This window comes from Aulonocara stuartgranti (assembly GCF_965226115.1).
Source record: "Aulonocara stuartgranti genome assembly, chromosome: 17".
NCBI classification, from domain to species: Eukaryota; Metazoa; Chordata; class Actinopteri; order Cichliformes; family Cichlidae; genus Aulonocara; species Aulonocara stuartgranti.
This window is the reverse complement of record NC_138953.1, coordinates 23,994,510-24,009,272: the sequence shown is the minus strand read 5'-3', so window position 1 is coordinate 24,009,272 and position 14,763 is coordinate 23,994,510. Positions and strand designations below refer to the sequence as shown.

The window sequence follows — 14,763 nt, the reverse complement described above, 5'->3', positions numbered from 1 at the left end:
CATTCTCCAACAGTTCAGAACACAGCATCTTCTTTCTGTTTTTTATCCTCTGTTATTACACATCTGAGCGGATTAAACATTGTGACGTGGTTTGTGCTGATACATTTTGGTTCACTTGGATTTTTCTCTGTGTGAAAAGAATCCAAATCATGGTGAAAAGCGGCAAGTTTACAAACTCATCAACTGATTCGGACCAGAACAAATTAACTACAGGTGCCCTAAAAGATATAAGATAAGTCGTTGGAGTCGTAGAAAATGTTAAAAGGGTAGGTTTTGCCATGGCTCACAGCAGAATCTAATGTGTCATAGCATAACAGGAAGTATATTTCATGTCTGCATCACGTATTTTGCTCAGGCAACGCAGGGATGCACCATCGTGATGCACCATGGCTTTTCTCTGCCTAATGGGGCGTCCAGACGGTGGTGAGGTGGCAGCCAGAGTCCTCAGAAAATCAGTGACATTCAGGAACTTCCAGTGAAATAGATGCTAGGACTCAAGATTTCTTAACTTCAAAGCAAAGGTAGTGAATAGATTTAGAAGGGTTCTTGGCAACCAGAGTCAGCAATGTCTGCTTGCAACCAACTGTCAGCACCAAAGTGATGGCTCACTCAAACAAGTTAATGTACAGGATCCAGAATCTATACTTTGGTCCAGATACCAAAGGCTGTTAATGAGTATGCCTCTGACATAAGGGGTATTCGACATGGAGCATGGAGGATCATCCATTTAAGGATGAAATCAGCAAATAAATGTTAAAGTTTTAGCTCTGTTTTCACTCAGAGAACAGGGCAATTTAAATTTTTTTCAAATTCCTGAAAGCTTTTTATAATTTGAACCCTTGCTTTTCCTCTAACAAGCAACATAAAACACACACACACACACATATTCTTCTTCTTCTTCATCTTCTTTCTCTTCAACACTCACGATTCCCCACCTCTCCCCTCTGCTGAAAAGCGTCCGGGAGTGGATGTGCCGCAATTAACAGTGGAGTTGCCATGGGGACAGCACAGTTGTGTGGGCTGGCTTCCTGTCTCGGCCTCTGGTTAAACAAACAAGTAAAGTCGTCGGACAAAGGGGCCCGCTGGTCCTTACAGCCTCATTTACATCCTCAACCGCTTTCACCGCTTCTGCATTCACAGAGTTCATCAGGCCTGGCATCACCCACTGCCATTCTCCAATCTCCTGCGCCCGCTCTGGTTATATCTAATAAATCATGAGGGCATTGTGATGGTAACAACTGCCCGCTGTCATACAGGGGGACAACTTTTACAACAAGGGTAGCTAAGCAGAGAGACAGAGAGGCTGTTGACCCAGACATTGATGCTCCTCTACTCTCACCCAGGATACGAGATGCAGGTCGGGCTGCACAGGTGCCCAAACATGGAGGCAGAGCACTCATATATAACAGGGTTTTTACATAAAAATGTGGTATGTTTGTTTGTTTTTTAGTTTAGGAGCAATATTGTTAGAAAGAATTTACCATATTTAGTTCATCTGAAACTTTATTAGTTCAACAACACCTGCTTCCAAACAATTTCACCAAAATGTCGGAGTTGTGTCAGCACATGGCCATAAAGGAAGTATTAATGGAGTCATTTACTAAACTTTGAGGCACATGCTGTTAATAAATTTTTCCCCAAACTCTGTAAAGTCCATTATTGTAATATTAAAGGTTGTAAACATAGACAGATAAAAGAAGGTTATGAGGAAATACTACTACTATTAATGTTCATATCACCGTTCATCAATAATTACTCTGTGTTAAGTCATTTTGGTGACTGTACATCAGAGGAAGGAAAAACCAATTAATAAATCCCTGATGTAAAAAATGGTTCCAAAACTTTTGTTCAGTTATACCTGAACTTCAAGGGCCTTAGAGGACTCTGAGCACAAACTGTGCGGCAGTATCGTCACATCCTTGCTGTGCTGAGTTGTTTTGGGATCTGTGCGTTTTCGGGGTAAAAGCTGCCGGACCCTCTGGGGCTGCGTGGGCCCGTAAATCAGGGTCATTGTCTCACCATCGAAAGTAGAAAGTTGCTCTGAATGCTAAGCTGCATCTGAGTCTGGCTTCTGACACGAGCTGATAATCAGATTTACTCCCCAGAATCCGCCGGACTCCACAATGTGCCCCACTGTCGTCGTCCCTCACTTTGCCTCTCGCCGGCCCCCTTGCCAGAGTCCCGACCCTCTCCCCTCCTCCCCCACAGCAAAGCTAATTACACCCCGCAGAAACACAAATCTCCATGATTTAAAAAGTCACTCTTTTTCAGGGGTTTAACCTTGTTAGGGCCTAAGCCTGGCTTTCTTGTGCTTCAGCTCTGTGAAGAATTCTCTGTTCCTGCAGACGCTGGGACATAGACACACTTCTGTCTTTGCTCGTAGTCGTCCGCCTGTCAGAGGGTTCACTCAGAGGCAGCATAATTAAGTGTGTGCATGGATGTGTGTCTGCACAACTGCTTATGTATGCTTGTATGCTGTGTACATATGTGTGTGTGCGTGTGTGTGTTTAGAGGTGGTGGTGGTGGGGGGGGGGTGAAGGAGCACACGCAAGGCTGTCCTCTGCAGGCCATCTGGGACTCTGACTAACTAATAGACTTCCTACATTCATCTAGAAGCGCTACTTGTACATCTCAATCATGTAGCTGTTGACCGCAAACAGGCCCGTAATGACATTAGCCAGCTCTGGCTGTGTGAGGACAGCGTGTGGGTTGCCTGACGCCAGGAGGTTAGCCTGTTTCCTGGGGGCCTGTAGGGCCCCTGATGGAGCCCACACAAGTGTTATGGGCATCTGCAAAAACTACAGTCCTACCTACTGTCACTGCTGGAAATGCCTTCCTCTGTGACATGGGACAGGGAACCTATAAGCCAAATATTAAATACCATAAATCATATAATGCTGTCCACAAGTCTTGAGTCATTATTCATTTCTTTATATTTTGGAAAATGGGAAACAGGTGCAGAGTTGAACTATTCTAACAAGCTTGAAAGTCAATATTTGGTATGACCACCTTTATTTTTCAACACAGCCTGAACTAACTTAGGCAGTTTTCTTGGAATTTCTTTAGGTAGTCCTCAGGAATAGTTCTCAAGCTTCTTAAAGGACACTCAGAGCTCTGGATGTTGGGTGCCTTTAGATCAGGGGTGTCAAACTCAAATGCACAGTGGGCCAAAATTCAAAACTGGAACAAAGTCGCTAACATTTGTTCCAATGTTGTTTCTCATTGTCCACAGCCCCAACAGAGCTGTGGACAATGAGAAAGATGGTGGGCTAACATTAATATTTATTGAAAAAAAATCTTCCTCCAGATTTAAGAATGAATCTCTTCTTATGGACTCAAATAAGTTTTGCTGGAAAACTGAATATGGAACAAGCAAAGCTTAATACTAAACAATATATATATTAGCTGTATAATACCAGTAGGCCAGCTCTAATAGTAATTTGGTATGGCTTCGCGGGCCAAATGTAATTAGGCCAGAGTTTGACACCTATGCTTTAGATGATCTCACACTGCTTCAATAACATTGAGGTTGAGGCTCTGGGGAGGCCAATCCATGCCTGATACTGCTCCAATTCTTCTATCCAGGTATGCCTTTACTGCATACCGTGTGTTTTGGCTCACTGTCATGCTGAATAATGAAGCTTTTGCCATTAGGATGTTTTTTTCCAGATGCGTTGGATGGATCCTTGATGTGATTCTGGGTTAATGCTGCCCCAAACCATGACTGAGACTCCACCATGTTTTACAGATGCTCATCCCATCATTCAAGTTCATTCAGCTGACCCACAGTGAAACCTACCTGCTGTGTGACTAACCAGTAATGATAGTTAGCATTATCACATAACGTAGCACTCCATTAACACATTTACCTTGGTGAAAATGTCAACAAACCAGTGGGTGTCATTATAAGGATAAGACATCAGGAAGTTGTAGAAAGACCTTAGTCCATCATATAAATTCAGTCCATAGATAACTAATGAAGTAGAGGACTGAGTATTTAGACTTCCTGCATTGGTGTGATGAGGTAGGATTTAAATAGAAGTGTTTTTGAAGATTTGGCTGCATTAATATAGTTTTTGAGTGGACTGCAGTGGTGTAGACTTACATTGATATTCATGCCCCGACCTGTCCCACAGAAGGCCACAAGCCTGATGACACCAGCCCTACAAAGAAAGCCCTCCGCAGCCTTTTGAGGGCCTGAGTTTCAGGTATTAAGGAGGCCAAAAGGGTGGAAAAGCAGTGTGGAGGAGAGCAGCCCCCATCGCCACCTCTTGTCCTGCCATTTCTACCTCACTTCGCCTTCTTTACATCACAAGAATGTAAATCTTTAAAGCCTGTGCATCTGAGAGAAAGGGATTTAAAAAGCTGATCCTCCCTGTGTGAGTCACAGACAGTGCCCCCACCTTTCACCCTCTTTCTCTTTCTGTGTGAGCTATTGTTTTCAGACAGATGTTGGATCTGTACATTTACTATTTTTATTCTATAATAAAAGAGTAAGGAGCTGCACTTTGTTGTAGAAGGAGCTGAAATCCAAGTCAAATAAAAACCCTGCGTCCACGGGCCATTTATTACGACTGTTTGCTCTCTGAGGGCCGGAGAGCGACTGAATGACTCACTGGCACCAAGGCTGTATGCTGGGCTTGGATTTCTGTGGTTGGCATGCCGTCCCTCCTTCAATATTGACCGGCTTTTATCTCCTGTGTCTCCCTAACAGTTTACTCTAGAGTTTTATCACCCTCGCCATAATTTTCTGCCTCCTCTTGTCATGAAGGAGCCGGGTAAAGAGGAGGAAGCAGGAGTTGCTTTGTGTGCTGATCTGTTTTGTCAACACAAGGGGGCAGTGGTGGTACCATGCATCATTTGAATCTCCCCATCTCCATATACAGCACACCCTACAGCAGGTTTTCTCTTTCAGGCTTTTATTTTGTAACAGCTTAAAGTTTGTATACTGATACATTTGCTGCTAGTTTAGTGACAAATAACAGTTGTTGTACCAAATTAAGTTGAAGGAAAATATTATTTTATTTATTAAATCAGAATTTTTGTGCATATGTTTTCAACCTTTTTATAAATTGGTACCTTATTAGATTATTAATATACAAATATATGTTTTTAATAAATATAATCATTTATGTTTTTCAATGAGGTTATATATTTAAATATGATGGGTATTTTCTTTTAAAGTTATGTTTAATATTTTTGAAATGTAATCAATTTTTTGTCTATTTTCTTTTCTTTTTTAATCTTTTAATTTTATTTATTATTTCCTCAAAAATATTTTTTAATCATGTTATTTATGCTTTTACACAATGTTTAGATATTAGTTCATTTTATTTGAATTAGTATATTTTTTTATTTTCCAAATAAGTTTAAGTAGTTTTTTAATTTGTTATGTAGTTACTATGTGCTTTTAAATAGCCGCCTTTATTTAGTTAATTTGATTTGATTTTAATTTGATCAAATAATATAACATTTTTTGTTTTAGTCATTTTTTAATGATCTGTAATGTGCTTTTTATTGTGTTGAGTGCTTAATGTTGTAAGCATTTTCCCCTCTTTTTTAGTATTTATGTTGTTTACATGTGTCATTTTTTTAGTTTATTTTTATTTTTTATTATATTTTATTACTTTTATTATTTTTATTCAATAGGATGTATTTACATCATTCAATATACTTTAAAAAATTACAGTTATTTTACATTGTTGTTGTATCTTTTTGCTTTATTTTTTATTTGTTGGTTCTCCATTTACCTAATCTTCAAAATTCACTTACAGATAGAGTTGATTTTTCACTTTATTTATTCTGTTTTTACATTTATTTTAAGAATAAGAGCATTTCAAATGGTTTTTTTTGTTTGTTTGTTTTGTTTCCTCCTGCAGGCCCACGGTCGTCCAGCTTTCTGCACCTCTCTGTGTCCACGCTTCCTGTCTCACATGAAGGCTCGTCCTAAAGACTTCTGCCCTCCCTATTACCGGAGCTCCAAGTTCACACAGCAGCGTCCTTCTTCTCACGGAAAGGTCCAGAACACACACGCTTCCACTGCCCCAAAGAGCCAAATGCTTCAGGGTGAGGGGTTATTAATGAAACATCTGGACCTTTCACTGCTGACTCCTTTATCTCCACAGGCCTGCTCAGTAGCAAAAGCTAGCAGCCATCAAGCTTGTCGTTAGCTGTGTGTGTAGTTGTGTTTGCTTAACTCCAAATCTATCCTCTCTAGCGAGGACGTACCCACAGCGCCGCCCTTCTGGTGGTCTCCTGGAGTGAAAAGCCTGGTGCTGGGAGACCTACCGCTCCTTTCAGAGCCCAGCCTCTGATGTGAAGGCATTTCTCCCACCACACACCTCAGCAGGGCACCACTCCCAGAATGCTCAGCTGAATGTGTGTGAATGTGTGTGTACAGCAGAGGAGGGGGCATTTCTTAGGATCGGGGTCTAATACTAATTATTCTGCCATATGGTGGTCGGCTCCCTCACAATCGTCTTTAACCCTCCTCTCTGAAGAAACGTGCTGCGCCCAATGCCATGGCTTTGCACTCTGACACATGTCATTCATATGCACATCAACACACGCACGTACACACCAGTTCATGTGCACGTGTGTGTGTGTGTGTGTAACAGATGGGAATGGCAGGGCATTGTAAGAGGAGGCAGTGCAGAAATGTGCTTTCCAGCGCGTTCTCTTTATCCCCCTGTGCTGACTCCTCTTGGCGACAGACCCCCAGGAAACAAGAGCAGATTGTCTGACACCCTCCACCCCTGCAGCGCCACCACCACCACCACTACTACTACTACACACACACCCTCACAGCAGTCAACAAAAAAAAAGGAGGAGTGAGAGGAAATGGGCGGTGTTGTATGGATTTGAAGTTTGTGGAAGAGAATCTTGGAGCTATGAAAGGAAATGTGGAAAGAAGAGCCGGAGAGAGGGGATAATAGCTGTGGTAGGAAGAGAAAGGAAGTGGGTTCAGGTTTGGACTGAATGTGGGCATTAAAACACATTTTGTGGATATTAAGTGTCACAGTGAAACATAGTAATTTATCCGATGCCACAAAGTTCACAAAACCGCCTCATTTAGTTTATTTTGTATATCGAATGTCTTTAAATCATCTTGTTTGTTGGTTAAAACAAGCGAATCTTGTTTTTTGTGTTTTCTGTGATTTGCTGTGTTCGTTTTCATTCCCCATTAACAGTTTTACTTACACAAGTTCATTTTACTACTTTAGCCCTTATACAAGAGAGAATTTATGTTTACTTCCAGTCTTGTGTATTCACTACGTCTCTGTACTTAAAAATGAAGATTTCAAACATAACATCCATATTCGGGCTTAGCGGGGGATCGGGGATCAAACCTCACATCAGAGATCAAAGTTCAGCTCATATATGTCACAGATTTTTACACATCATTTGCATTTTAATGGACTGGGTGACGTTTTGTGATATTAGTGTTACTCTGTTCAGAGCTGCTGTTCAGCTAAGATAGTAACACTGAAATTCACTGACTGTCTAGAGCTTTATTTTTTTTTATTATGATATTAATTAAAGAAAAGTTTGGTTTAGTTAAAGGTCAACTGTTAAGACTTCTTTTTAATCCTTTTTTTTTTGTAAACCAGATTAATTATTAAGCTAAATGAAAAGGCAGACACATTTATTGTGTCTTTATGGAGTTTAGTTGACAGATTATGGAAGATGAAGGATTAAAGATGGACCTACCTCTGTTCGAAAGAATCAGAACTTTTCAAAACTTATAATTATTTGTCTTGTAAATTCTGTGTCTGAATTTAGGTTCTCGCTTTTTCTTTGTTGTTAGCAGCTGCTTGAGAGCTGACAGGTTAGTGGAGTTTAGTCAAGGTATTTCTAAATATGTGCAATTGATTATAGCATTTGTGTTGTTGAGATATTTGTATATGTGTAAATATATGTTTGATTGTATTGTATGATTATTGAAAATATGTAGAAAATGAAGCCAGTTGTTTTTTAGAGGGGTTTCTGTGTGATAAGATAAGATAAGATAAGATAAGATAAGATAAGATAAGATAAGATGAGATAAGATAAGATAAGATGACCCTTTATTAGTCCCACAAGTGGGAAATTTGGTTGGTCATAGCAGAAAGTGGACAGTACAAAGTTGAAAGGAGCAAAAATTAAGAAATACAATAGAATAAAACAAAATAGAACGAAATAAAATAGTATGTCAAAATTGCACATGTTGCATCAGAAAAAGAAATAAAAATCCAATATATTGGCCCTCCGGATCAGCCTGTTCATCCCCAGCAGAGATGCTGCTGTCCCAGCAGACCACAACGTAAAAGATCGCTGACGCCACCACAGAGTCACAGAAGCTCTTCAGGAGTGGGCTCATGTCTCTTTGGTTGAACCTAAAGCTACGGCTGGCCAAACTGACATGACAACATGTTCCTGTTTTGTCTGAGCCAATGTGCTGCTGAGACAAAATAGTCAGCAACAGGACGATTCATCCTGTTGCTCACCATCCGTTTTGCTGTGAGCCGATCTCTTCATTTGTAGCATTTTGTAACGTGTTAGTAATTCTCTATTATCATTAGGAATGGCCGGGTTTGTGTTTCAAGTTAAACTCTATACTCATACTTGAGAAGAAAGTAAAGAAAACTCTGAAAGCTATAAACTTATCACACAAACATCAAAATTCAAAGATTACAACCAAAATTAAAAAAAAAAAAAAAAAAAAAAAAACAGTCTAAAGCCGCTACTCTTCCACATCAAAAGGAGCTAGTTGGGGTGCTTTGTGCATCTGGTTCCCAAATAAGCAAAAGAAGGGCGATGGATGGGAAAAATACATAATAGTAAATTGGAATACACCAAGGACCACGACAGGATGGTCTGAGATTTTAAACTGTGAAAGCGGTAGGGGTGTACTCACTAATTCCACCTGACAGATATGTTTTTTTTTATTTACTTATTTAAATTGTGTGTCATTTATTTGAGTCTGTCACCTTTAAGCGCTGCTTAGTGTTTCTTATTGATATACCGTACACATATACTGCACACAGCTGTACATGCAGTTGCAGGTTTGATTCATTTGTCTTCTTTTTTCTGTGCGTCTTTCTTCATCATACTTTGAAAAAGAAACATTCAAACTTTTAATTGGTTCCAGAAAGTTGGTATTTTTGTTTATCTTTAAGCAATCTTCTGCACATTTACGTTTTATTCTTTTCTTTTCATCTTTCATATCTGATTCATATGCCACTTTTTGAACCGACCCTTCTCTCTTTCATTTTATATATATCTTTGATGTTATTGTAAAAGCAGAGTGACGTCTGAATCTCTCAGTTCTTACAGAAACAAACAGAGCTTGTGATGTTTTCCACACACTTGTTGCCACAAACAGCTTGCAGGACGCCTCCAGTGTATACTGTTGTAAGTGTTTAGATAAAAGGTCCCCTGCCCTCAGGTCTGATGCTTGTTGTGAATATGGAGTTGGGAAACAGGCAGCTGCTCCAGTGGGGTGATTTCTTGCAGCCTTTGTTAGCAGGCCGATCCACTCAGCAGGGAAACAAGTGTCTGCTCCAGGACTGAGGAAAGTGGGAACAAAACTGTCACGAGCAGACTCTGGAAGTTTTAAAAATGAACCACAATGTGTTGACCTTTGAGGAATAGAAGAGTGGATTTATTCCCTTGATTCAGATCCATATTTAAAGTCAGCTCTGTGGCTGATGTGAATCTTTACTGATATTTATTTGTGTTTTTATAGAAGGACACTTCCATCATATTCCCATCAGAAGAGCGGGCTTCGTGCAGAACGTTGGTCTGATTGCAGGAAGTCGCTCTGCTATAGTCATTCCCTGTGCCCAGCTCCCCGCTGCTCCACCCAGCCTTAATCCAACACCACCCTACAACAACACGCCTCACCCTGACTCTGAAAGACAGGAGAACAACTCAAACCCCACTCCAGCATCTCCTCATCCTCTTCCTCCTGTGAAGGAGAAACCGCTTGGGGGGGAAAAGGTGTCCCTACCCGCAGTGCTGGAGCCCGACCTCAGACCTGCTGGATCAACCCTCTCACCACCACCCAGCTCCCTCTCCCGGGGGTCTTTTTCAGATTTAAGCCGTCCACCTTCCAGTTTATTCAGTCGGAGCGCCGACCTCAGCAGTGGCAGGAGCAGCGTCCTCTGTGACAAAACATCTGGTAAAAATCTCAGTTAGCCGTTTTCATGGCACCTTTAAGACTTGTATGAATTATAACTTATATTTACTAATCAAGTACTTCAGGCTGATTTAAATGATGTTTTCAAACACCCAAACCCCAAATATATTTACTACAAACTAATATAAATGGTACAGTATAGTAGAAATAAACCTGCCAATACTCCAAAATGTGAGAAATTTTATTTCTCAAGAAGAGATTTAAACATTGAGGGAGTTGTAGCTCAGGTTGCAAAGGTGTTCTTGGGCAATATATTGAACTCCAGTTTCCCTTGATGGATTAATATCATCATACCTTATACATGAATTCAGAAACATAGAATATCTAGTGTGAATAAAACAGTCTACATGTAAGTAAACCAGATCTTAGAAAAGGTTAAAAAAGCAAAAACACAAAAAAACAGAAACATAACTTTTAAAACCTTTTGATGTTAAAGATTAAATTTCCATCTGGTGTTTCTGATGAGTTTCAGCTGATGAAGAAGGATATCTGCAAGGGTTTATTTCTGTCCCAAAAATATGGCTTTTTTTTCCTTTTTTGATTAGTGAAATGTGTCAGAATTAACAGGAGAGAAAGTGATGTCATTCTGGAAACTGCAAGCAGCAGTTTAGACTCAAACTTCTGATCAAATTATTTTTTCTTCTGTCTTTCAGCAGCAGATTTGATGGTCTCAGCAGATCCAGAAGGCTATGTTTCTTTATCCCCATCCCATCCTTCCCCTCTCATGCAGTTACCCCTAGCTTCTTCCCCTCCAGAGGAATCAGACCTTCATCAATCCTTCAAGAAAAACACCACCGCCGACAGCACCGCCACCCCTGTGTTCTACGAGCCACTCTTCGGCCAAACCAAACCCATCTCACCTCGCCCAATACCAGCCATCCACTGTAATTCAGATAAACCTCAGAGCAGCAAGAGAAGCACAAAAATACCACAAAATATCCACTTAGAAGTATTTGTAGCTCCTGCCGATCTCAACACATCCTTGGACTCCGATCAAGGTGCCACTCTGGCTTTTCCCTCCACCACTTGGTCCTCCTGCCCAAGTCCACAGAGGACCACTCCCCACTCAGGGTCACTGGCAAAGCTGACCCCTTCTCCTCCAATGTCTCGGATGGAGTCTCATCGCTGGCCGGTCCTGCCTCCAATCTCCCCTGTCAGAGGTGAGAAATGAGCTTGGCGACATATGTGTCGTTCACAGCCTCCTCCCTGCCCAACACTACACTCCTACCCACTTTCTGAGGGCCCTGATTGTCCTGAACAAGGGTGGACATCCACCCCGGGACAAAGAGATCTGGTCAGACAGAGAAATCAAAGCCTACTTCCACAGTGAGGCCTTCAGATGCTCCTGCCCCCATCAGCACATTGTGAAAGCTCTGCTGTCAGCCTGTTTTTTCTCACCTCCTCCCACCACATAATAAATAACACATAAAGCTTTTCTTTTTCCTCTAAATCAGCAATAGAAAGGAGGGCTTTTGATGAAAAGCTGGTACCGTTTGAGTCGCTGCTCAAAGCCGTGAGGCCCCAACAATAGAAGTCGGGGTGCCTACCTCGTGTGGCGTGCCTCTCAGTCTCAGCGCCCCCCCCCCCCCCCTCATGGCTTCACTTTTCTCTGGGCTCTGAGAGGGAAACGTGTAGCTGATGGTCATAAATCCACACTGACCACCGCTCGCTGACGGCAGAACACTGAGGAGGAACGCCACAATAGAATACCTCTATGGCTTTCCTGTGGCCCGCTAATTTACCGTTCCCAATGAGCATAAAGGACATGCCACTGACATCTGACTTCTCCAGGAACTTTATGAAAGAAAGCAAACAATGTGGAAATTGTGTAGGGATTTTCTCCTTTCTATCAGAGACATCTACTGTTCTCTGTGTGGTGCTGTGCTGCAGGGGGGGGGCCATGCTGTATCGGAGCACGCTGTTCTCTTCACGGCAGACACAGAGAGCGTGTCACTGGTTCATTTATTTCCTCGCAGATGGAGGCAATTCAAGTTCAATGCAGCCTCAGTGCGGCTCAGTTTGACGCTTGCAAGCTAATTCCAGTTTATTACAACCTTCAGTCTTGTTTGTTCAGGTTTACATGAATTATTATGTTTACTGTTCTTGCCAAAGTCGCAAAGGTGCATGGCAGCATTTATAAAAGACAGACAAAAACCAACGGACAGGTCCACAGTTGGGCTTGATCAACTTAATTACATCCTATTGATTTAAATGGAAGTGAAGGCAGCAACAGTAATTCAGCCCTCAGTAGGCCAGTTCCCTTCCAGTTCTTTCCCAAATAAAATGACTTTACCGGGAGCATTTCGTAAGAAATTACAGCTTTTCACTACAGTTCAATTTATCGTTTTTAGAATAAGCTAGACCTTGCTCAACATTCAGTACAGCTATTAAACTGTTTATTACATCTAGATAAGATACGGTGAGAATTATTTTATTTATCTCAAAAGTACCGGTAAGGATATTCCTGTCCTTCACACACAACCTATAACAATACAAGAACATAAACTGGATGCACAACTAAAAGGGATTTTTATTTTAATCTGATCTCACAAAACACAAGATGACATGAGAGGCAAAGCTATCAGGCTTTGAGGTGAAACTGAATGACAAAAAATCTGTGAAACACGAAGAGGAGGCCAAAACTTAAATATGTGATCCAGGCAGTTAAAAAGGAGGTAAAACAAAAAAAACACTAGATAACTACTAGAATAAAGCAAAATAAACAGAAAAATGCAAAAATCAACACGTCAAAGTCTGATGTTCTCAGCAGTACAGAGCAAGTACAAGGAGCTGCTCTAAGGAAACACAAAAAGTAAGGAAATTTGTGTTTATTTCTTTTTATTAACAATGCTTCTTGGCAATAAATCTTACACTGTTGGAAAGCCTGTTTGTTCCTGAAAAGCATGTCCAGTCTTCTCTGCCAATGCCCAACAGCCCTTCATTAATGTATTGAATGATTGAAGTCTGAAGAAAGAAAGCATACTGGATTCTCCCATATCTTCACTGGTCTGGTACCAAACTCTGTCACCTAAAATTGCCCCCACACAGCACAGCTTAGAAATTGACTCCAGAATTTGGGAGTAGACGGGAAGGAATGGCCTGCCTGCAGTCCTGACCTCAACCTCAATGAACACTCGTGGGATCAGCTTGGGAGTGCTGCCATAGTGACCAACACAACCAGATTGGCTCACTTGTGGAAATTGCTGATTGAAAAATAGCAGTGTGTGACCAAGCTGGTGACCAGCATGAGGAGGAGGTGCCAGGCTGCTGTAGTTGTGTATGGTCCATCCACATGCTACTTGCCGGTATGTCTGCTTTCTTTAGACTTCAATCATCCAATACATTAATGACGCCAAACAAGAGTGAATAGCAGAGTACGCAGTTTGGCATTAGCATAGAGAATTTTCATGGATGTACCTACATACTCAACTCTACTGCTCAACCTACAAATTTAAGAAGAAACAAATGGGCTTGCCAACGGTATAAGATTTATTGCTAGGAAGCATTGTTATGAAATGACACACAGGAAATGTGGTCCAGTGGCATCAAACCCATGGTCTTGCAGTACCCTATACCATACGGGTCATCTACTCAGTCAGGTGAGCTACAGTAGTGCCCAGATTCCTTTTTAAACTTATAAAGTAGTCTGAGAAAGGTAAACCTGTAGTTATCTTGGAAAGTCACAGCTTTTCTCTGTACAAGATCCGCACTTTGTGCTACTAAATGCTTCTCCTCTTATAAAAACTTCACCTTGGAGTTCTGTTGAAACCAGCAAATCAATCAAATTTAAATCAGGCAAATTAAGTTTTATGGACAGATTTCCACCACGTTATGGTCACGTGTCAGAAGTTCATCATTTACTTTAACTCAGCAGAAGATCAAATTCCAGCTCAAGTGACTTTAGACACAACAGACTGTAACTTTTTTATGTCTCACTTAGACAGCTGAAGTCTGAAGGTCTGACGGATTTGTATCACCAACTTTACACCAGATGGTCAAAAAAAATTGCCTTCTTAAATCTGTGTCTGCAAAGTCATGTTTTTTAAAAATGCTCAAATTAAATTTGTCATAAGCTGGAGTTGTCACTTAAAAAGCTATAATCTGAGAGGTATGGCTTTGGAAGGGATGGCATGGTTTGTATCTATAGCAACAGCCCCAGTGTGGTACTGCGTTTGGCAGCAGACACTCTCCTTGTCTCACTCAGCCCTTTGTGCCCCCCAGCATGGCTTTCTCATATCCCATCAGTCCATACAGTGACCCCAGACTGACCTGTTTTGAGCAACATCTCCAGAGTTTAACTGTCCCTGACAATGAAGCAGGGCACTGTCCTGGCCTGGCCTGGCCTCTCCACTTAGGGCCTTTCAGCATGGCGCTGTGACCAGGAAAAGAAGGCCACAGGCACACAGAGGAGTCGTTGTTTTTATCCAACTCTGTCAAATCAAACCCACTGACCCCCCACAGCCACCCTTAACCTCCCCGAAAAACTCGCCCTGACTCAGTAGAGCCCTCGTCGACTGAGAATGACAGCTGAGTTGACAGCAGCAATATGCTTTGAAGTGTCAAGTCAAGTCCTTCCATTGTCT

General features: G+C 41.4%; 1 protein-coding gene and 1 long non-coding RNA gene across 2 annotated transcripts in view; both read left to right on the top strand.

The window, feature by feature from the left end:
* The window catches only part of LOC309692210, a 33,045-nt gene extending 23,191 nt beyond the window's left edge, over positions 1-9,854 (top strand). The window contains exons 3-4 of the long non-coding RNA XR_014272246.1: positions 5,880-6,066; positions 9,728-9,854. This is a non-coding gene — a long non-coding RNA (uncharacterized lncRNA). The remainder of the gene's footprint in view (positions 1-5,879; positions 6,067-9,727) is intronic.
* Positions 9,855-9,861: 7 nt separating this feature from the next.
* The window catches only part of LOC309692306 (uncharacterized protein), a 50,949-nt gene continuing 46,047 nt past the window's right edge, over positions 9,862-14,763 (top strand). Inside the window, exons 1-2 of the mRNA XM_082510660.1 lie at positions 9,862-10,162; positions 10,834-11,340. Of these exons, the coding sequence (XP_082366786.1) occupies positions 10,845-11,340 (496 nt within the window). The 5' untranslated portion in view covers positions 9,862-10,162; positions 10,834-10,844. The remainder of the gene's footprint in view (positions 10,163-10,833; positions 11,341-14,763) is intronic.